The sequence below is a fragment of the Melozone crissalis genome, unplaced genomic scaffold (genome assembly GCF_028551555.1).
Source record: "Melozone crissalis strain CALT ecotype California unplaced genomic scaffold, PUWL_Pcris_2 ptg000002l_1, whole genome shotgun sequence".
Classification (NCBI taxonomy): Eukaryota; Metazoa; Chordata; class Aves; order Passeriformes; family Passerellidae; genus Melozone; species Melozone crissalis.
Window position 1 is genome coordinate 21,739,829 of NW_026535780.1, and position 24,995 is coordinate 21,764,823.

General features: G+C 37.3%; 1 protein-coding gene across 1 annotated transcript in view; it reads left to right on the top strand.

Moving 5' to 3' along the window:
- The first annotated feature begins 220 nt into the window (after positions 1–220).
- Positions 221–24,995, top strand: part of MATN2 (matrilin 2) — a 58,430-nt gene continuing 33,655 nt past the window's right edge. Inside the window, exons 1-3 of the mRNA XM_054287658.1 lie at positions 221–293; positions 14,665–15,234; positions 22,683–22,805. Of these exons, the coding sequence (XP_054143633.1) occupies positions 227–293; positions 14,665–15,234; positions 22,683–22,805 (760 nt within the window). The 5' untranslated portion in view covers positions 221–226. The remainder of the gene's footprint in view (positions 294–14,664; positions 15,235–22,682; positions 22,806–24,995) is intronic.

The following is a 24,995-nucleotide window of genomic DNA, read 5'->3' on the forward strand; positions in this document are numbered from 1 at the left end:
TATTGTTTGGTGCCCGTGTGTCTGCATGTTTGTATGTGATGGAAGGGAAGCAATGCTGCTGGGTGACTGATGTGGTTGGAATGCATCTTTTTATGTAATCAAAGAACTTATCTCCTTTCCTCCTCTTGCAGTTTTACATCCTTGTGTGTCCCTCTGTTTCATGAAGATGAAGAAAATGATTGCATGTTTCCTTCTGCTATTTGCACACACTCTGCTTTCCACTGTCATGGCAAAGGATCTCCCTGGAAGGCATTTTACTCGAAGAAGGGATGTTAACACACAATCTCTACTGGGTAAGTTACACACAAAATACCCCAAACACCACTACCAAAAACTCTCTCAAATACAAACGATAAAAAGCATAAGCAGCTGGCCAAACCTTGGCTGAGTTAGTCTATAACAAAAAGGAGATTTTCATTTGCCAGCAGGTATGTGATAATTTGTTGACCAGGTAGCAGCTGTTGAAAGAAGGTGTTTACTTTTGGGGTACTAGATTTACTTTATGTAAGTGGTATTAAATAAAGATTTGCTACCAGACTGTTGGCTTGAAAAAAAAAAGAAACAACTTTGTTTTCAGTATTTAGAGGAAATAAGTGTTGGTCCATGGAGGTTCTGTCAAACGAACCTTTTATCATGCTGGAAAGTTTTACCTGTCTACATGTGTGTAATGTGCATAAAGATGATTGAATAGAAATCTATGGCTATTGAAATGAGGCTTGTCATTACATTATTGATGATAGTCCTTTTATTTTGTCAGATTTATTTATAATGAGTAGCTTATTTTATAATGAATAATTTTTTATAATTTTCCTCCTTTGCCAAAAATCTTAGGACAGGGTGTATCAGTTTCAGCTTATGGGCTGTCATGTTTTAAAATATAAGGTTCATCTCTCTATTGTTGGTCATCACCTGTGCATCACCAAGCAGTCAACTTTTTAATATCCTAACAGTTTGTGACTTAGAATAACTGTCTTTTGCTAATTGTTTAAAGTAATTGTCAGGTTATAGATGGGGTTTGGACACAGCCTATCATTAGGGATTAATTGGTTCACATCAGTAGTAGATCTCATCAGATACCTCTCTCCAGCCACTGGGGGATGGTAAGTGGGCTCCATGAAGGTCACCTAACCCAAGAGAACATGAGGAATATGAAGTGTCCTACAGAAGATACATCAGGAAGAAAGAAAGAATATGGGGGAATAGAGAGAAGAGCACCAAATTTTATCAGTGAAATGCTTGTCTAAATAAAATGCAATCCTTTACATGATGTAAAACTCCATAAAGTACCATTTACAATCTGGTACTTTAAAATGTTGATTTTCAATTCAACATTCAAATTGGGCAAATTTAAAACAAAAGATAACAGATTTCCATTTCTTATTCATCTTTCTCAAAACTAATAGATGCAGTCCTGAAACACTTGGGGTTCTGCTACTGAATGCTGAAAACCACAGCTCTGGAGATCTAATTCGCAAAAAACCATGGATATAGAACAACAAAAAGAAATACTCACATTCACAACTTACTTAACAAGAATCCCAAACTTTCTAAAATCCTAAATTCTAAAATGTGATTATATAGGAGCTCTTCCCAAATATTTTAGGATTCCTAGCAAATACCCTAAGGGAACTTATTACTTTAAGAAATAAACTGCCTGTCTCTAGAAAATGATTGCAGAGACAAGGTGTTATGTGGAGAAACAGAAAGTGTCACATTCCTTAGTTGCCATTTTCCCTGTGATTTTTTAAAAATTCCTTTTATAGCCTCTTTCAAATTTAAATAGTGGAAAATATATGAAAGGGTTACCAAACCAAAACATGTAGAATAAATTATTTATTTCTTCTTTCAAAAGCCAAGAGATTTCTGGTCCCTGCATTTGGAAACCAGTGGATCTCTACTCACTTTGGCATATGCAGGATGCAAACAGTTTTGGCTAAAGGAGCCTCTTCAAGATGTTAAATGATGCAAAAAACTTGGAACATTCTCTGAGCCAGCCCATAAAAGTACGTGGCAGTTTGGAGTCAGACTCTTGGGCCTTGCTCTCTGTTTCAAGAAATTAGGTCACCTGCTTATGTGCAGCAACGTATAGAAACAGTGGCATGGTAAAAACATGCCTCTCTGTAAAGAACAGAATGTGTAAAGTGCCACTGTGCTGGAAAGTTGAGTGTTCCTTAAATGCCATGAGAGAGAACAGGGCCAAAACATGATCTCAGTGACATCAAGTAATAGACTTAATTAAATCCCTCCAGAATTCCAGCAACTTAACAGGGATTAGAAGTTGTCACATTCTATGCAGTGTGCATATTATAAGTAGTGGTGGTGATGACAATTGCTGCTGTTGTGTAAAGACTTGCTTGGCAGGCAAAATGGAGCAAAATAGCTGCAAAGAACCAACAAGTACCTGGAAAAGTAATAAAAATTAAGGTTGGGAGTTGGATTTTTTTAGATGGAAGTCTCTTTTTCAGGACTAAAATGAAAGTTTATGCTATGTAAGTATAGCAGTATTAAAATAATTTTATTCCTTTTATCTTCTTTTCACCATTTTTAAAACAAAAGTGTACTGCTGTGATAGCTATTTACTGGTAAAATAACAGCAGTTTCCAAGTACAGAAGTAAAAGTCATTGTTCTAGGAGACTGACAAATTAAATAAGTAAAATGGAATGGATGAAAAATTCTGTGGGATTGTCCATATAGAGAGAAAAGTACTTTGAGATCCAGGTTTAGGTGGATTTAATTTTTCATCAGCCATGCACTAATACTTCATAGATTTCTTAACAGTCTTGTTAGGTCTAATTGCCTATACATTTTAACAAAGTCCTCTGGAGGAATGAGCTGTGTCTAAAAAGATATATATTCTTCTTATTCCTCAATTTTTCAACTAAATCTCAATACATGTTGTTTTAATTTGGCAGGTCTTTGCATTGCTTATTGCTGTTTAAAATGATTATTGCTATGGCTAGTAATTTCTGTGAAAGAGCTAAAATATCTTGTTCAAGGACATATAGGAAAGTTTTTGGAACTCTCATTTTGGAGAGTTTTTGGAACTCTCATTATGTGGCCCTTGAAAGCCAAACTCCTTTGCAGGTTTTTCTTTTATGAACCACTGAGTCAGACTTCCAAATATTAGAAACTTGTCAATTGTGCCAAATTAATTAACTTTTAACATTTTCTTAAGTCTTTCTTGCAGCATATTAGATATGCATGTATTTTGAGTAATAAAAATTTGTATTATATTGCTGGAAGATGCTGTTTTCATGCAGCTGTATTTATGTTTTAAAGAATTGTTTCCATAGTTGTGCAAGGTCTTGTGAAACAACAGAAAGATATAGGATTGTCAGTTTCTCTTTTCTGTAGCAGATAACAGTCACCTTTCCCCTTTTCTGACATATGAACTAAATGTTGCCTTCTTTTCCCCCTCATCAGTACTTTGATCCAGAATTTGGATCAAATTTGGCTTATCCTGACTTGTGAAAGAAAATAATATTTTGGTTTTTTCTAAAGAAAAGCAGTGATATGCTTGCTACATGGTTACAAAGATAAAAGTCTGTCTGTTCGATTAGCTGATTCCCTTCAGACACAATGAAATGGCCTTCTGCACCTAAACAGACTGATGAAGAGCAAGGTCATTTGTCCAGAGTGGTGATTTCCATACCGTGTTTGCAAGGCCAGTGAGAGGTCCACAGCACCCTTCAGCAGGTTTCATGTCTAAAAGCAACATGCATCCAGTCTTTGTAGATCCAAGATGTAGTGCCTTTTTGGTGTTTGAAGTTGGGAGGGTTTTTTTCTGAAGCAGATTTGGCCCTACTGCATCTTAATAATATATGAAAAAGCAAAGCAAATGAAAATTCTCACATTGTAAAAAAAAAAAACCCACAAGTGTTTGTGTTTGCTTTTTTTCTTGATTAACTCTGTTCTAATAAACTGGGCATGTATTTCATTTCATGTGGGCATACTTTGGAAAGATCTGAAGTGGATGCATGAAAGTTGTAGTGAATACAGTGAAAGCTAGAATGTAGAATACTGTTCAAAGCCATAACATTCTTTCTGTTCCTTAGGAATATGAAACATGCAGCTACATGATTTTGAAAATAACTGTGTAAGAAGAAAAGCTAATTTAGGGGGCATTCCTTTAGATATTACATGATACCAGAAGAAAAAACAAAAAATTAACAGATACTGCACAAAATTAAAACAGAAAGGAGGCCAAGAAGGAAATGTACTTGGCTCCTGTTCAATGGAAGCTGCTGCAAAATGCAAATGCCTCTGTCTGCGTTAAATTATATTTTGCAACAAAATGTACAATGATTTGTCTCTTGCTTGTATATGTATGATTCCACTAATAATATGAAGTAATAGGAACTATGTGGAACACTCACTAAGTTTATGAATCACTTGCTACATCCAGTTAAAACTAATCCAAGGATTATTATCTTCAACCCCATTCTTAAACTTGAGTGTAGGTAACTTTAGGGCTCAAGACATTATCAGGTTAAACATTCTGAGTTATTTTAGCAGCAGATTAGAAGGAAAAGTATGTGATAAAAGTGAGCCCAACCCATCATGCTTCTGTGGAGTGCAGATAAGATTCCTGTTTAATTTTGGTTTAATTCATTGTATATTTATACAGTAAGAGCTGACCAGAGATCTCTAAATTCTGCTAATGTGCTCTGTTGAGCCAATGTGGGATGCTTTCTGCTGTAAGGAGCTAATTCACAGCCTCAACGTATGGATGTGTTATTTCTTCAGATAAATGCAAGCCTGACAAGTTTTATGTCCTCAGATATAATCCTGTCAGAAAGTAAAATTATTGTAACTGAAATCTGTACTACAATTGAAATGAGAATTATGTCACAGTAACTACATCATGTGCTAGACATACTGTACTGGTATGGTACTGGGGGAGATGAAAACTCTTCCATGCAGCAGATGAAGGTAGGAAGTGATTGCAAATTACATCTTTTGAATTACCACATAAGTAGTTAAAATACAAGCAAAATCCTAGCCAAGCTTTTGTAAGGATACAGGGTAATCAAATACCTACCCATTCATTTACCTGTCAGTTTTCTCTTCAAAGCATGATGTTGTCATATAAATTGGAACACATTTTATTTGGAAAGAGAGCAAGCAAAGCATTTTACAGACAGCAAAATCTCCTGGTTTTTCCTTCTGAGGTGTGTAGATACCTACTGCAATCATTGTGTCTCAAGGCAATATTAGCAATCGTGTGTTTTGCTTCCCAGTAGTGCTTGTTTCAATAGCTGAGAGGTCATCCATGAACTTTATTCTGACTCTCAAAATTTCAACTTTCATCCTTATCTCTCAGCTGTTGGCCTCTCCCCCCCAGTAGCTGCTTTTTCAGATTCCAGGGTTTATCCGCAGTAGAACACCTTCTCTCTGTGTCTTTGAGGCTTGGTAGCATGGTTTGTGCTAAGGCTGTGCCTCCCCAGCCCCTCACAGAGGTCCCAGAGCCTGAGAAAGAGAGATCTGATCAGCAACCACATCCCTGCCCAGCCAGTTGCTCCTGCAGCAGCTGTTATCCCTTAAACAGCCCCAGCTAATGAGGGACTAGCTGGGACCGTGACAGACCTCAGGGATTTATGTTCTGATCTGAGTATGCTCATCTGTAGCCAATTATCATGGAGATCAGAAAGTTTGGATTTTGGTCTGTGCTAGCAGTTTTTAACCACAGAACAACATTCTGCTTGCCAACTCTTGTATTTAGTATTCATTATTAATTTTCATGTGTCAAAATCACATTCACTTTTAAGTCACCTATGGGGTATTTGTGTAATTTAAATTATATGGAGTATAATTTGATTTCCAGCATCACAAGAAATTATATTGTATTTCTTTAATGTGTATTTCCTCTATCAAAGCCTTTTCCCTCCTTCCTCTCGTCTTTCTTTGTTTTGTTTTCTTATTTTTAATTTGCCCCTCCCCCACCCACTTTTCTTCTTTTCCCTTTTTAAAGGTAATTTGTAATATTTCCACAGGATGAAAGAATATCTGCTGTTACAGAAAAAAACTTGAGTCATGAACTAAACATCAAATGATCTTTGTATTTCTGAATTTGTTTGTTACAACCCCCTCAAATTACTGTGAAATACCATTTCTGTTTGAAAAAAAGTTTGTCTTGAAAAAATTCAGTGAGGAACATTACTGTGAGTAAAAAAACTGTTGTTATGAGTATACTCTCAAGGAGCTCAAAGCCTCCTCTGTGTATTATGTCTTGAAGAAAAATCAGGCCAAAAGAAAGAACACTGATATTCAGCAGTGTGCTGGTTTTGACTTCATTTTGAGCACTTTGCCTTCTTAATTTAAAAAGTACATATGTGCAAAATTAATTTGAAATTCATGGAAATAGTAATTGCACGACTTCAAGAACATTTCATTTTATAGGCATGAGTGGGTGATCAGACATTATTGTGCAGGAGGACAACATACTTTAAATTGCTTTGGAACCTTGAAGACACCATCTTATTTAAGTACTGCTGAAGCAGAAGAACTGCTGGTTCACCAGTGGACATGATGTCCCACATGTTTTGGGAGACAGGGGGAATGGTATACAGCATTATCTCCTCATGCTGTTTCTGAATTTGTTCTGGAAAAGAATCTAATTCTTAGACCGTTACCAATAGATAGAAATATGTGGTTTCAGGTCAGCTGATCAATGAGTAATGTTGAGGTTGCCAACAGCTTTCCCCATAAACAAATACATGGACAACTTTAAAAAAAAGTATCTATAAGAGTTTTTAAAAGGTTAAGCTAATGTCCTGAAAGCAAGACACCACAAACTCAGTAAGGTCACATTTTTTCTCTAGATTGTCTGTGCTGCTACTAACAATTGTTTACTTTCTCCAATAATTTCTGTGTCACCAACAGCACCCTAGGTAGCTGAGGTAAGATAGGAGTCTCAGATCTTCAAGCAGAAAGCTACAAAGATCACCTTCTCCCACACAATCACCTTTTTCGTGTTGGTTGCGATTTGATATTTTACAGGTGAGTGCAGGAAAAGACAGTCACAGAGTAAAGTGCTTCCAGGCTGGCTGTGGGAACAGGATACAAAGTAGCATTACTGTGCGTACCACGAGTTTCCTCATCGTGGCTCAGAAAATGAATTCCTCATCTCTCATGGGTGTAAGCTATCCTTAGCTGAGAGCACATAACATTTGTTTCTGTCAGAGAGTGGTGGGTAGATTTTCATGTTGCCATGTGCATGGGGATATCAGGATACTTTATCCTTCTGTGCAGGTGTTCCCCTGCCTGCGAGGAAAACAACCTGCTCCCTGGCCCTCCTGACCGTGAAAGCAGGTTTGGCTCCTGTCAGGAAACCCAACAGTTTCTGTCTCAGAGCAGCTGAAATATGCAGAAAGAACTAAGAAACTTGAGACTGTCCTTACGCCATACTTTGGCTTCATACCAGAGAAGCACCAGTATAGGTAAAGAAATGAAGAAATACTATGAGTCAGTTCTGGTTCTTTGGATTTAGAGAGACTTAATGTTAATAATGACCTTGTTATTTTGAAAAGTGTGACAGGGAAGGAATAGAAATAGTGAGGTGAAATGAGAACAAAGTAATATACTGCTTTAGTCACTGTAGTGACTAATAATGAAGCATTTGCATGTAGAAGGAAATGGAAATCTCTGGACAAGAGCCTCCTGCTGTATAGTTGTCCCAGAAATTTTGGAAGTTCAGAAAAGATTTTGTCAGAGGCAATAAAGAAATGTCTGGAGGCTGTGTTCCATTTAGAGATTGTTCCCAGATGAAGAAATTTGTAAGGAAAAATGGGTGAGCTGCCAAACTCATAATGAACGTTTGGGTTAGGGCCATAGGCCTGTGTGTTTGGGGAAAGATTCGCAGCAAGCATGGGGGCAGAAAGTACAGGGGCAGGTCTTGGATCCACAGCCTGTCCCAGAACTGGGAAGAGGTGGTGTCACCTGCAGAACCAAGAGCAGCATGTATGTGTGCTAGGGAAGGGATATTGGGCAGTTTCTAATGTTTACTTCAGGAACTAGGTATGATTATATGTAATATAATATGTATATGAAATATACATATATATATTATACATATGAATATGTATATATGAAACATACATATTCATATATAGATATTTATATATGAAATGTACCATACCCTACTTTGTCCATCTTTGAATTAAAATGAAAAAAACCCAAAAGGAGTGGAAGTTAACTTGCTCAAAATATCTCACTAGAGACAGAAGTGCTTGGAATTAAATGCTCTTCTTCATTTATTCTTTGCAAAAATCACAATCACGAAATGTTTTTCCCAAATCATTTTGCACTTGGTATGTTTATGAATGAATTGGAAATTTGGCTACTATTTGCCTGTATAATTTTATATAGTCTATAATTTTTTAAGATTAAACCTTCTTGATGACCTAGAAAATCTTTTGGAATTATCTGAGAACATGTCAAACACAGTCTTTCTGGCTGGATATTTATCTAGGGAAAACCAGAAATATGGCTCAAAAAAAAAAAAATTTGACACCCAGGAAATTCATACATCTTTTAACAAATTTTGTACGAGTTATGGAGAGATTTATAAGGAAAGAAGTCGTAAAAAGAAGACAGGCTGGGAAAATGAAATAATAAAATGGTAAAGAAAGAAGAGACATTTAGAAAGAAGTTGTAAAATATGCTAACAGGGAGAATAGTTTTCTCCCCCTTTTATTTACTTTTCAGTAAAGACTTGTTCTGTTACTCAAAGATAAAATCTAAAAATAAACCTGGTGTTACTGCTGGCAGTGTCACAGGACATATGATTATTGTATATGCATTACTGGGGAGTGAGCTAAGAAACAAAAAATATTAAAATTACCATTAAAGTCTGCTGAGGCAATACTTATTCTATTATCTCATTTTTTCTTAACTCTTTTTGCTTGAATTGTCATACTCTATAACATCTTCATGGAGCTAATATTTACTTGTTATAAATTACTTTTTCAATATGTAAACTTGGTTGTAGCATTTGCCAAACTGAGCTGACCTCCTTTTGCTTTGCATACAACAATAGCCTTCTTTAACATTTATCCATTCTCATCTATGAGGATAAAGCCAAATAAGTAATATCTAGATTAAGAGAAAGGAAAAAAATTATTAAGGGGTCATAAAGATGTAGGACAATACCAGAAAATAACTAACTCATTTTTGAACAAGCATTTTTTCAAGACAACCAACTTGCAAACACTTTTGAAAAATGACCATCTAAAACTTTTGTCTTTGAATGTGTTCAGTTTGAATATCCACAGATGGAAATGTTTGAGGAAATGAAACAGTGCTGGGCACATTCTTGCACATTGGAACCTCCGCCATTATTGTTGCTGTTAGATGGCTGGAGCTGTCCGTGACCCACAGAAACTAGGCATCACCATGCATGATTCAGAAGGTACAGAGAATAATCCCTGCAGGGATTATTCCCAAGAGGCCTCTTGCATACAGCCACTCTGTTTGAGCAGGACAGTGAGTTTAACACTGTGGATGGAGCCAGGTGGGCTCTGAGCTTAGCTGGTGCCTCAGACTGCTCTCTGGCACTGAGACCAGTGATACAACGTGGTCTGCTTCTCTGCTGGGGAATACCCCAGCCCACAGACCAGTTCTGTCCACAAAGGATGGATCCCTGGTTCATGCTGTATCATGCCTGAGGACTGCATGAGAAAATAAGAACTGCCCTCAGACAACAGTATCAGGAACTGTTCTAATGATTTAACAGTCTAGAGGAGTCAATTTGAATGCCCAAGAAAGCTTCTTAGTGCTACTTTAGTTGTATTAAGGGAATGTGACATTAGTGAAAAATGAGAGGATAGAAACATGCTCTCAGACACAGAACCTGGATGGGTGAGCAAAATCAAAGCACTGTGAGCTTTGTCAAAGCCAAAACAGGCTCAGCATAATTTGCCTTGAGAAAGGAATAGAAGGAAACCTGCAGTCATCAGATAAAATGATTTGACTAACTTTTCAGCTTTAGAGGAAATAAGGATGCTCAGTATTATTTTAAGCCTTGTTTTATGAATCTCAGTAATTGGATCCTAGCTGGATTCTTCCCAGTAGAACTGAAATTTCCTTGCATTGTTAGTGTTCCAAAGGTGGCATCACTGTGGCTGTCATTTACGAAGTAGATACTGAGTAAAGAAGGAGAACATATTTACTACTGGCTTGTCTTCTCTTTCCTTGCTTCCCCTTTGGATAATACAACCCACACTGAGGGGTTTTTTAACTTTTGTGTTGGCAATAAAAGACCTCTGCTGACTTAGAAGTAGGTTTATGGATGAGTAGCTCTTTTCAGTGAGTAAATTTTTATAAGAGTGAAAGGGAATTACTTTTAGTTATGAAGATATTTGCCAAAATTGTGAAAAAGTTCACTGTTGAAAATGAGAGCTGGTCAGAGAAGAAATTATAGTTTACAGGACAGAGAAGCATGTAACTGCTAAAAAGCTACTGATTGCCACTCCTCAAAATACCTCCAAGCTGGATTTTTTTATCTGTAGAAGAGTAATATAATATTTTTCACTGAGCCCAAGTTAAATCAACTTTAATAATTACAGCATTTAAAAAAAAATTCATACCAAATCAGAAGACAAAGATTTTAAATACGTCTTTATTTGGAAATGTTTTATTAAAAGTTTCTATAGATAGTACTTTGCTGGTCGAAGTAGTTTTGAAAAACATTGTGTTTCATTCATCTTAATAGATTTTTCCAAAGTAATTCAGCACAGTGTGATGTGTTTCTGTCCACTAAGGCTCTCTGGGCTTTTTCCCACCAAGATTCATTCCAGACTTCAGAATAGACAAATTAGTCTCTTCAGACTGGGATCCAAATCTTTATATTCCAATTAAAAGGCTTCAACACCATGGCTGTAGTTCTGATTTGATTTCACAGAATGGACAAGGTTGGAAGGGAGCACAGTGGGTCATCTGGTCCAATCTCCCTGCTCAAGCAGGGCCATCCCAGAGCACATGGCACCGCATTGTGTGCAGATGGTTCTTGCTTATCTCTAGTGAGGGACACTCCACCACCTCTCTGGGCAGCCTGATCCAGTGCACCCACACAAATAAAGATTTTCCTCATGGTCAGGTAGAACTTCCTGTCCAACAATTTCTGCCCATTGCCTCTTGTACTATTGCTTGGCACCACTGTGAAGAGCCTGGTCCATCCTCTTGACACCGTCCCTTCAGAGACTGATAGACATTTATGAGGTCCCCTCTCAGTCATCTCTGAACAGGCCCAGCTCCCTCAGCCTTTCCTCATAAGAGTGATGCTGCAGTCCCCTCATGACCTTTGTAGCCCTCCTCTGGACCCACTCCAGCTCCTCCATGTCTCTCTTGTGCTGTGGGGCCCAGAACTGGACACAGCACTCCAGATGGTGCCTCACTTGGGCTGAGCAGAGGGGCAGGGTCACCTCCCTTGACCTGGTTCCAATGGTCTTCCTGGTGCGGCCCAGGATATCTTTGGCCTTATTGGCCACAAGAACACAGTGCCAGCTCATGGACATTTGATTGTCCTCCAGGACCCCCAGGTCCTTCTCTGCAGAGCTGTTTCCAGAAGGTCAGCCCCTGTCCTGTCCTGGTGCAGGTTGTTCTTCCCCAGGTGCAGGACCCTGCATTCACCTCTGTTGTTTCAGATGGTTTTCTTTGCCCATCTCTCCAGCCTGCTGAGGTCATTCTGAGGGGCTGCTCAGCCCTCTGGGCTATCGGCCACTCCTCCCAGCTTTGTGTTGTTGGGGAATTTGCTGAGGAGGCCTCTGCCCCTTCACCCAAGTTATTGGAAAAGCTAAACAATACTGGGACCAGTACTGATCCTTGGGGGACACCACCAGTGACAGGCCTCTAACTAGACCTTGTTAGTTAACCAAACCAAACCAAACCAAACCAAACCACCTCTCTGTACACATCGTCCACACTTCCTGGGTTTGCCCATGAGGATTTTGTAAGAGAGTGTCAAAAGCATTGCTGAACTCTAGGTGGACAATATCCACTAATCTCCTCTCATCCAGGCAGTCGTTTCATCATAGAAGGCAATCAGACTGGTCAAGCATGATTTACCTTTAGTGAATCAATGCTGGAATCTTTTAAGGGAAATAAAATAGCATCCATTTTACCCTTTTCCCTTATCTGTCCTTCCTCTCATATGCACACACATATTCTTAACCTTTTTTTCTGTAATTATCCTTCTTTCCTCTTGGTCTGCTCCCACAAATCATAACTTAGCATTATCATCATATTGCTGGGGAATCATTCATGTTATATTAGTAAAGATAATTTGTAATTTTTTATTTATAATATAATTAAGATAATAAGGTGGAAAATAGTTATGTCAGGATATCTGTATGCCATTAGAACTGGAATTTTGTTTCTTCTGAGCTTGGCTTACATTCAGCCTGCTCTGAATTTGAAAGAATAAGCAACCCGAGCATATTCCTACGCTTATGAATAAAGCTGTACTGTAGACTGCTCATGAATAAATCCAGGCAGTCATTTTTATTGTCATTAAAGAGCATTTTTATTCTATGCCAAAAAATGTTCTTGGTAATCTATGAAAGAGGCTTCTGAGTTAACAAGTGAAAACAGGCATCTTTCTCACCCCCTGCCTTGGCAGAAGTGCACGGTGAGTGTTCGTCAGCAGTCACAAGTGAATTTGTTTAAAGGACAGTCTACAGAGAGATGTTTTTCCAATTGAGTCCTTGATTGGCCCATTTGTACTAGTGCAGTATGGCATGTCCTTTGATTGTACAGTCAGACACTGCTTTTCCACCAAACATTCCCTAGTGCCTCATTCACTGTACACGATGGATGACAGAGTGCTGGGATTGAATTGGGTTTGGCAATACAGTTTGGAAACTACTGATTAGGGGAGTCTCATCTTAGTAAAATAAGGATGCCACTACAGTCTGATGAGCATTCTTCCCATCTTTAATCTTTCAAGCTAGGTATACAAACACAACTAAGAACCTCACAGATTTATTCATAGCCACAGGAATTTAGGAAGATGAACAGACACAATGATTGAAGCCATATGTATATCTGACCCTATGTTCTGACTCTGACAGAGGTCAAAAGTAGGTGCATGTGGAATAATTTAAGGACAAGAAAATGCCACCTGCAGTTATTCCATGAACTGCAATGCTTTTATGATGCAGGGATTTCCTAATTTGGAGGAGTCTCTAGTATACACATTAAACCTCTGTTGATTTCTTTTCATCAGCATCCCATCAAAGTCCTTTTTTCACATGCTTTTTCTGTGGCAAGTGTGATAGCTCAACTCACAGGCTTGTCTCAAGCCTGTCATGTGCCGGCTTCTTGTGAATGGTCAGTCTCTACCCATTCTCATCATGCAACTCATGCATGTGTCTCATATTTCTCATATTCTTTCAGAAAAGTATGCTCAGCAGAAGCCAGAGGATGTACCCAGAGTCCCAGAAAGCTCTTAGTATTCCTACAAGACAGCCAGCCATCACTTCTACTGCTATCCCTAATAGCTTGGCCTGCCCATCTGTGCCATAGTCAGATATAGACATACTCTGTCTGTAATATTTCTGCTTCAGTGATTCTTGGAATAAAAGGCTTCTGAAAGCTGACATAGATTTCAGGGAGTGTTCAGTATGAGTGTTTTTTTGGCTGAGTGGAGTGCCACTGCAGACAACAGGGTTTTCTCTCTGATGCAACCATATAATTTCTCTGTGATGCTGAGCTAGTCCAATACATGAAACTTTCCCCAGATGGGTATTAATTACATGCTTGAAATCATGACATTTGATTTGTAGAACTGCTGAGCGTTCACAGCTGCAGTTGACATCATTGAGAACAGTACTTTGTACATGCAAAGTGCTGCTTAGTGCCAACTTCCTTGAAAAATCCATCCCTTCTCTTATCAGTCAGTGCAATTAACAGATGCTTTTGACCTGTATTTCTTTGTGTTCTATTTCTCTGTTTTTAATGAAACACTTATATTCTCCTGATATACTTGTCACAGTATTAGATTTCTAAATTTTCAGACCCTGCCACATAAAGCATCACAGTGCATCCACTTAAATAGTTAACTCTCATTCAGAGAGGTTTTCCACCCTTGCATAGGTAATGAGGTCAAAATCTCAACAGTGACAAAACAGGGTAATGCACAAGTACCTGAAGAGTGACATTTGACAAGGGCATGTAGTGGTAGGACAGGAAGGAATGAACTAATAATAAACTAAAAGAGTCCAGGTTTAGATCAGGTGTAGGGAAGAAATTCTTTACTTGAACAGATTGCTCAGAGAAGTTGTGAATGTCCCATCCCTGGCAGTGTTTAAGGCCAAGTTGGATGGGGCTTTGAGAAACCCAGTCTAGTGGAAGGTGTCCCTGCTTACAGCAGAGAGGATTGGACGACATGATCTTTAATCCACTGCCATTAACCATTCTGGGCACTTACCTCACACACACACACACACACACACACACACAAAAAAAAAAAACACATAATGATCAAGTATCAGGCCATTTTTATTATATACTGGAGAACAAATTTATATTGCCCAAGTATTCTTAATTGTGCTTTCTCCTATTTTTCCTGAATTTTCACAGCACTTGTCAGAGTTTGTTTAGACAGTAAACCTGAACCTATTTGCCTTTTGAAATTGTAAAGTACTGTTTTTGCATTTTCCTTTTAGAAAACTCGTGCAACAACAAACGTCTGGACCTTGTTTTCATCATTGACAGCTCTCGCAGTGTGAGTCATTATGACTTTGAAAAAGTGAAGGAGTTCATTTTGACCATCTTGCAGTTTCTGGACATCAGCCCTGACGCCACGCACGTGGGTCTGATTCAGTACGGCAGCACCGTCAAGCAGGAGTTTTCACTGAAGACCTTCAGGAGGAAGCAGGACATCGAAAGAGCAGTGAGGAGGATGATGCACCTCTCCACTGGTACCATGACTGGACTGGCTCTGCAGTATGCAGTGAACATTGCATTTTCAGAGACAGAGGGGGCTCGACCTCTGAGGCAGAATGTGCCCCGAATTATCATGATAGTGACAGATGGGAGACCTCAAGATCCTGTGGCAGAGATTGCTGCTAAAGCACGTAACTCAGGAATCCTAATTTTTGCTATTGGAGTGGGAAGAGTGGATATGAACACTCTGAAGTCCATTGGGAGTGAACCACATGAAGAACATGTGTTTCTGGTTGCTAATTTCAGTCAGATTGAAACATTGACCTCTGCCTTCCAAGATAAACTTTGTGGTAAGATTTTTATCTATAGATTTGAATATATAGATGAAAGTGAAACAGAAAAAATAAGCATTATCATTAAACTTTTTTTTTACATGAAACCTTATCTGTTAGAACATATGTATTGAAGGGAGATTAGCCAAACAATATCTAGAACAGCAGTCACACACATGGGGAAAACTCATGCTACTTTTAAGTGCCATAAAAAATTATTTCATTGTTCGTGGTCGTAAGCAGTTAGGCAAACACACATATAATGATTTTCCTATTTATTACATAATAGCAATAAATTTATGATTTATGATATTTGAATATTAGTTAAGTTTTTTCATCTCTTCATTTTAAGAGTGGTCTCCCTTAGCAGTGAAACTTTTAACTGCTGGACAGTCTTTCTGTTCTTTAAATAGTCTTGAGAGTCCATGAATTCCTCTTCCAAAGCTTACATACGAATTCTATGCAAAGAATCATTTCTGTATATGTCTTGTGACTGGAAGTGAAACACAGACTTAGAAGGTTTTGTATTCCATCTGTTTTAAATACAGGAAGTTAGGAAAAGCCTTTGCAGTGACATTATTTATTCATCCAATAAGGTAAATATTTAAATAAGCATTAACTTACAATGGAGATATCACTTCCATCTGTAATTCCCTGATAAGGAATTACCTTTTGCAAATATCATGGCATTTGTAATTAATTTTATTTTAATCGATGTGCTTGGTAGACTTTTTCATTTATTCCTGACATAAATGTGAAAATATTTCCTACAACTTTGGCCTTTAGCTGATGTCTTTTCATTAGAATCCAGAAAAAGAATGCAGGGTAAGATTAAATGATCACTCATGTCTAGGGATGCTTTTGCCAGAAAAGAACTGCAGCTTATTGTAAGGATAGTCTGGAGGATTTTCATTACTTGATCTTTTCCAAAATTGTTTCAAAGAGCAGCTGAACTGTTTCAGCAGAAAACACCAACACAGACAGTCATCAGATAATAGATTTTTTCCCATTTCTTCCTTGCTGTATTATTATCTGGCATAGTGGGATATATTTAAAAACCAAGAAAGAGTAAACTAATCATGGATTCAGAGTTTAAATGGAACCTGCAGCAAATGCTGATTTTTTAGATTTTGTTTTAGAAACAAATCCCATACAAATAACATTTACTTGGTTGGGATTTTTTTCTCACTGGGCCATATCCAATAAATTTATTAGAGTTTTTAGCTCACTTTTAATCAAAATTATATGTTCCTCAGTGAAGCCACCCCCCACTGCTGATGGAGGACTATGGAGGTGACAAGGATAGCAGCTGCCTCCTGCTCCCAGGAAACGCCTCCACAGGATTTGCTGTGCTGAGAATTCAAAGTGAGATCCTAAGACATGTTTAAAAACTCAGATCCAGGTTTCACAGAGAGTTTAAACTGTTAGATTCATATGGATTTCAACATAAGGTGCTAAACTGGAGATAGGATCCATAACATTTTATTTGCTCTTGACTGTGAAGCAGCATTCAGCTTGATGAATTTCAAGAGAGTAAATCTGGGAAGCAGAGGCTATGATTGCTGTCTTGAAATTCATCATTCCTCCAAGAAATGTGGTTAGTTTAAGTCCTCCCAGGTGTGGACCCAGAGGCAGTATCAGTAGCTGAGTGGAACATCTGGACACCTTGTTTCTTTGCTAAAGCAATTGAAGGCACCCCTCTGGTCAAGTCTTCTGGAATGCTGTCTGCTGGGCTTTGTGCTGTGGGAAAAGACCTTGGCCCCTGAGCTGTCCTTGTGTCTGAATCACCCTTGTGTCTGTGGGAATGTGTCTTGATGGTTCTTGTGATGATAAGAGAAAACCATGGCTAAATGGTGAAGCTTTGTGGGGAAAACAAGAAGTAAGCCAAACTAGCCACTACTTACTACTGAATGGGAGAGATTACTAAGTACCCAAGACCTATATTCTCAGAAGAATCCCTGTGAACTGTGCTCTATTCTGTTAAGTCAGAGGTTCCCTACAGTTGCTGCCCCTGACTGTTAAAGGTTTGGGGATGTCAGGAACACCAGATGAAGCCAGGACCCCTTTTTATTACTAGTCAGCAAGGTAAAACAGAAGCAAGGAGTATCCTAGACAAGAGTTGAAAACTCAGAAAATGTCACTGGAAATGGGAACAGAATCCAGGAAAGGAGATGGAGATTAGATGAAGTGTGAGAAAGACAGGACTTGGGATGGAGCAATCAGGAGCAGATAAAGTCTTTATTATATTCCTGTAAAGTAAATAGCAATGTCATCCCCATTTTACACTGGAGGAATGGAGGAACAGAAACAGGGTTAAGTGTGTCAAAACTAACTTAATATTTGACTCTACCTAAAGTTACCTCCACTAACTTTAAATATTTGACTCAGTGCAATCCCTGATGTGATTTTCAGGCATGTAACATTTTGGGATTAATACAACATGTTATTCATGGCTCTACAGCCATCACTTGCACTCTTGCAAATCCAGATTCAGGTCTCTATCTGAACAGTTACAGTGTGAAGGCTGATGTTTCTTTGAAGATACTGATACTATTGTCTTGCCCAAAATCAAATAAGGACCCTGTGATATAAAAATAAGATCTAAGTCACAACAAGGCTCATGTTCAGATTCCTTAACTATGAGATCACCCTATTACCTTCCTATGATCACCAAACACCTCCTGCAACAGATGAGGTTGCAGAAATCATTCAGAGAGCAGACTCCACCACAGAAATCAGACTAATGACCAGAGTATCACTGCTTTGAAATGGGAGCAACAGAAACACTTCAGAATATGTACACTGTACTTGTGTGGTAGATGGGAAGATTGGTAACAGACAGCAACAATGTGCTCTCAGAAGGAACGGGAGTTATTGGACTCCTGTCATTGAACACTTTCATTTTCAGAATGACAGAAAGATGACAAGACAAGAAGTCGAAGTAGGTCTGTGTTCACATAAATAAAAGTACTTGAGAAGATTTATTATGGGAGAAATCTGTGAAATCCAAGAAGCTGATTAAGAGATTAGGGAATTGTGGTGGTTTGTGTGTTAGCAATAAATACCTAACTCTAGTAACTGTGCCAAAGAGCAGATACATAATCTATATCTTAAAATCACATGTGGGTTTTTTCCACCAGTACCACACCTACCAGGTTAAGGTACTTTGCAGGCTTCTGTTGTGGCTTTTAGAAGATTACAGTCAATATCTATTCCATAAATTTTGAGCTTTGTCGACCTAGCACATTAAGGAACACATCAATCCCTGATTGCTGTTGAGCAAAATAGATACTTTTCCACACAAAGTTCTCTGAGAAGTAATTCACCTATATATTATGGCGATTACATACAAGCAATGCTGCAGTGGAAAAAAAAATATCAGGATTTCTTAATCCCCAAATAATGCTCTGGAGAAAAATAGTTCAACAATGAATTTGACTGAATGGCCTTCATTCTTTTTCTCTTTCATTGGCTGTCTGCTGCATTTTAATACCTGCTATTAGAGACATAAAATACAAACAGAACAAAAATAGACTCAGAAAGACTTACAATCTGGAGGGTAGCTCATCTCACCTCCTGCATAATGAATCTTGGAGATGCATATCCTCAGTGTCGTCATGTATTACTTGCATGTCCCTCAACATTAATAACTAAGCAAGCAAACAGTATCTTCATTAAGTTGTTTTTTAATAATTCTTCTTTATTATTGGGTACTGTGTGGTGATTTTCTTCATGCGAGAAGTTGAATGTCCTCTAAATCAGCTTACACTTAAATTTCACTTCTTTTCTAAAGTTGATTATAAAAGGTTTGTTTCATTGTCTTCATAGGGCCACCAAATGATTAGATTTTTCAAATACTCCTTTGTGTATTTTTATTTTCTTAGGATTTCATTTTTTGTCTTTACTAGCAACACTTAATTTGAAATTTATGAGTTACTTCACTAAAATTTTCAACATCAGTTTTTTTTCAGTTGTGACCACAAGTAATTAGGACCAGCAGCTAATAATGTTTTCTTTTTTTCTTTCAGTGCCTCATATGTGCAGTATAGTTGAGCATCACTGTGATCACTTCTGCATAAACACCCCTGGCTCCTACTTGTGCAGATGTAAACAAGGATACATTCTGAATGCTGACCAGAAGACTTGCAGCAGTATGTTATCTTTCTTTTCTCTTTCATACTCCCAAAAGTTGTTTAACATCACTTACCCTTTCTGTTGGGCTCATAAAGAACTGAGGTCAGTACATATTTAATGACAATCATCAGAAAGTGTCTAGAAAGGTGAAGTTGTAATTCTTTTTCTTGCTTTAAGTGAAGTTCTTACAAATCTTTCTGAAGTATATCCAGCTGAATTTTATACACAACTCTGCAGAGGTACATTGTAACTATATGAAGTTACATTTGAATTTTATTGGTGTTTTAACTTCAACAATTAAAAACAACCAAATCAGTAACTTTATAATTTCAAATGAAGTGAATTTATATACTTTAATAACTTGTTCAGCTAGCAACAGTACTAAAAGGTACAGAATGGTGCAATAGACCCTATACTAGAAAACTGTGAAATAACCTGACATTCTGAAAAGCTCTTTCTAACTGCTGGTGGAAATATAAGGGTTTGCAACCTTTTAAAGAATGGTTTCAGAAGACTTGCTTATGCTCCCATTCCTCTCTTTAAAAGTGTTGACTTTTTTCAGTTTTGAGTAATTGGCTGTATAGTTTATAATAAACTTTATTTCCCTTTAATTTTTATTTTTGTGAACAGTATTTTGTCAGTCCATTTTAACTTCTTTCCTAGTAATCAACAGCAATTTATATCAGGGGGATCCATCAAATTTATTTCTGTATCCACCTTATTTTAAAGAAATTATGTAATGCTATATTTAATTACTTGTGGAAAATGTACGTGCTAAAAATTCAAGTTTTTATTACACAGCAGTGTACAGATTCAGATGAAAGTGCATGGATTCAAATGAAATCTGCTAAACTGATTTTAGCCAGAAGAAAAATTTTGAAAAACATCTTTTCAAGAAACTGTGGGAGACAGTAATCATAAGAGCATAGGATGTAGCTCTTACAATCGATAATTTAGAACTAAGGTGAAGACTGCAGGCTTAAATCCCATCATTGTATTTGATGTTCTGTATCTTAGGAGAGTGCCATAAAACTGCCAGGTTTCTTGAGATATTAGTGGACTCTTAGTCTCTCTTGCTTAGATTTGTTTTATATCAAATATGAAGCACCAATGAAACAGTGAAGGTATGTAAATAAATTTTAAAAAAAAGTAATTACAAGTTTGAAACATTCTTTCTTTATTGTCTCTTCTTCTTTTTACTCTGTTACATTTCCATAGTTTTTCCTCAGCCAGCAGTTCAACATTTGGGCATTGCTTCAAATACAGGTTAATTTCCAAGAGTTTTGGAATTGTATGTAATTTTCCTGCTAGTGACCCAGGCACAGTAGCCCTCAATATGCTCCCTCTCTACCATTTTTCAAAGCCCTTTGCTGCATTGCTTTACCTTGTTTTTTAGCTATGATATCTATTGGTTTTCCCCACTTACCTCTCACATGATTTCTTTGCTTGACCTGCTTTGATTGTCAATCAGATGATACCAGATTGCAGTTTGATCAATATGAAAGCCAAATTAGTCCTTCAATGTGTTTGCAGCGTTTAGGTTTTTTACATCACCAAATTATAAATTAATTTTAACAATTAGCACTGGAAATCTGAGAGTAATCAAACTGGCCTTAAATGTGCTAGGATGGTGCAAATCACTGGTGAAGAAGAGAGATGATGCTCTATCAGTCTAGAGGAGGTCAAACAATTAAGTCTAAAACCCCCACAGAGATGTAACAGAATTCATGAGGATGGGGAGTCATGCCTGGACAAAGGGGACAGCTTAGTTCTGGAGGTAGGAGAACCACAGTGAAAGAAAAATGCACAGTCTGAGAGTATTTTAGTTACCTTCACTAGCTGTTAATTGCCCACAAGTGCACAGAGACAATGGATTCCTCACTTGACAGCTAAGTAAAATAAATCTTCATCATGTTTATGTTAAGTACAATACATGATCAACATAAACCAAATGTATTTATCTAAGGTTTGGTCGTATTGGCACCTCTTCAATGAACAAATAATTTCTTTACATACACAATTTAGCACTTTCTGAATTAAACAATACAGAAAAGATGAATGCTATGTAGCTAATGTTATACTGTCTTTTCATTCTTTTGTTAGACTCTGTTTTTATTGTTCTGTTCCCTTTTTTTCGTGTTGTGAGAGTATATGCTATCAATACTCAGTCTTTAAAGCCCTTAACAAAATGGCTTCAATCAGCAATGAACTGGCAACTTCACTTCATGCTAGGAAATGGTTTTTTTGAAACTGAAAATATTCTTACATTTGTTTAATTATTATGGTTTTGCATCCATGAAAGGATGCTCCTTTTGTGTACTGTGGTCTAACTTTTGTAGAGAGGAGTGTTTGTGTCAGATAATGGGTATTCTTTACTTATTACACTGTATTTGTTTGTTTAACTAATCTCTCCCATTCTTCTCTAGAGATGCTCAAATCTTACATTAATAAACAAAATGATACAAAAGAGGAATGTAGCTGAAACAAGCTGGAAAATTATCTATTTGTGGGTGTTTACACTGGAACAAAAGAGTTAAGCGACTGTTTATGCTGTTCATCATGCTGCTTGATATGAAGCAGACAGCTATAAAAGAAAATTTGGTTTTGCTTGGCTGATTTCCTCAAACATGTTCCAAAAGCCTATTTTGTAGCTGTAAATGACCATTATGTGTTGAGCAGTCTTTGAACAACACAAAGCACTCTGCTTACCAGAGCTTTCGCTGGGGAAACTTGGGGTTCTCATAAAGCTTTAGTCTGTTGAAAAGAAAGCCCAGTGTGCTTTATTTGGCTAGGTGCTGAACTGACCTCATTTGTCATGGTCATTTTTTTGAGATCTTTTGCATGGGAGGGGTGACTTGCTATGGTATTTTGCATAAAAATGAAAAATTCTAAAACCCAGAAATTTAATATGCCTGAGTTTTTTTCTGTTGTGTTTTCCTTTTCTTTCCCTTTCCAACCTCATCATCATTTATCTGGTTATGCAAAATAAAGCCCCAAAAATACATAAATAAACACAATTACTTTTCTTTAAAAAAAAAAACCCTGAAAAATGCACTTTGAACATTTTAGGGAAACATACCTCAAGGAACTCTACTAGACACCATTGGTCCATTAATAGTCTTTGCCATCAACTGAAGGAATGAGTGCCTCAGCTTTGAGTGACTGATCTTATTGTCTTTCACTGTTTGACAGAACATTGGCATGATCTGTGTTAAAATGAGCTCATCTCTAAAGAGCTGTCCATAGCTTCCTGAAATTTATTTTGATCTATGGTCTACCTGTGCATTGTAGAAGGTCAAAGAATGTCATACTCATGCAATTATGTGTTGTAGCTCAGGACCTTTGTGCTGTGGAGAAACATGCCTGTGAGCAGATTTGTGTGAACACACCTGGGTCCTATGTCTGTCAGTGCTATGAAGGATATGAGCTTGATGCAGATGGAAAGAGCTGTGTTGGTGAGTATGAATTGAGCAATTCACATTTATCTCTTGACAAAACAAAAGCAAAACTCAATATAAAATAGTATCCACTTTAGCTATAGACAAATATATTCTCCTGAGTGAGTGGTAGATGAGAAAGCAGACATAATTTACATGTTTGTAGGCCTTTACTGATAATGAATGGTGTCTTGGGAAAATTGTTCCAACCAATTTCACACAGAAAGTAATTTTCCATTTTGACAACACACCCGATGTTTTATTCAAGATCCATGTAGGTGGCCAGCAATGTACTGGCATGACATATGTGGCCATTAAAAAACAAAGGCGGACAATCTCGGTAGCTGCTCTTCAGACAGAAGTAATGCACAGAAAAACTTCAAAAGAGGACAATTTTTTGATGTTTTTTCACTTGATTTTATGGTGATGTGAGGAGACATTTCAACTCCTTTTTGGAAAGGTTGACTTTAAGGACAGTTTAACCACTTTAGGAAACCATCCACTATGTGCCTTTAATTTTCACTGCAGGCAATGTGGAAATAAATATAACTTCCAAGAATTACAGCTCAAAAGAGAGAGTGTGGAAATGTGGTACAATAACTCTTTAACACAAAACATACTCCCCTCTGTATTACTCTATAAATATCTCAGTCTTCTTCTCTGTTCATATGTGGTAAATACTTCTATTACAATTTCTTTTACAAGTCTATGTACCAATTCTTGTAAACTTTTCATTCCATGCTCCATTCTGAGAAAATACTGTCTCCTGTCTTCTGTTTCCACTGCAAAAAGCCCTAGTGAGATCTGGATACAAAATTACATTATTTGTTAGGTATTCTCTTCAGGCAAGCACTTAGATGCATGCTTAATTTCAAACACAAATTGAAGTGCCATGGAAATGAATCCAAGTCAGTCCTTGGCCTCAGTTCTGCCACAGGCTGCCACAATGCTTTTGTCCAACAGCCTACTCTTTCTTGTCATTTTAAGACAGCTCTAGCATATCTTCCTCGTATTACCTTCAAAAAGCTATTGGCTTCCAGGATAGCCCTGTTTTGAAATGCAAAATAGGTGACAATTTATGGAACTTTCTTCATGTAGCTTCATGCAAGACACACAAAAAAGATTTTGAGATTTTTTAGGCCTGGGATAGCATGAGGTTTTGAAGAATATTCACTCTCTGCTTACTCTTCAGAAATGTTTCCTTTACTTGTAGGCTTCATGATTTCAGTATAGGAGTATTTGAAGGTCTCAATATAATTTGTCTCCAGCATAATTTGGCCACTCATATACCATTTTAAGAACCTGGTTTTTGAAACAAAATTGTTTTGAAAATGCAGATAGTACTGGTTATTTAGGTAAGTTTTTATGTTCTGGCCCAGATTTCTACATCTAACATTCACCTAATAACCTTAGCTGACTCTCTTGACTTACTTGTGTTAGAATAAAGGATATACTTCTCTGCTATTTATTTGACTATATCCTGAGACAGGAAATCCGTGACTTCTGGTAACTTCTTTCATCCCTGATTCTTTCCTACCAGGTATTCTAATCCAAAATATTCATGCTTAATGTCATCAGCTGTTGTTACTATTTTCTATTAAGCTGAAGTTCCTTGACAGCCCAAGATATTCTTTCCAGGAAAGTAACTACCAGAGCTTTCATTGTGGTGAAATTCTTTGTATGTCAAGTCTAATATTAATTTTGTAATAAATGCGAAATCTATTTTTGTTATTTAAAACTTCAGAATATTTTTATGCCACTTATTACATTTCTTGCATTGGTGTTTGGGACTTTTGTCTGTTAATAACTTATCTGCAAAGTCTGGGGTAATTGCTCTTTGGAGGCATGATACATCTTTGATGTTTTTTTTCCCTACCTCCTCACTGACTCTCTTTGGCTTGAAGAGATACACATTTATTATGAGCACTATTGTTGACATTTAAAGATTTCATATTCTCTCTTCTATTATTTTCAAAATAGAGCATGCATGGGTTCACTGTCTTGTCTTTTACAGGAGTTTTTCTTCTCCACTTGATTTCTATTAATTTTTACCTTTTAGTAACAAAACATGAATACATGCTATTCATACCACTGCAATAATTAGCAGTATTAATTGGAATTTTAAAGCACATTATTAACATTTCTATTTTTTATTTTCCTTTTTCAGTTGCATATTTGGCACTTAACTTTTAAATTTTTTACTGATGT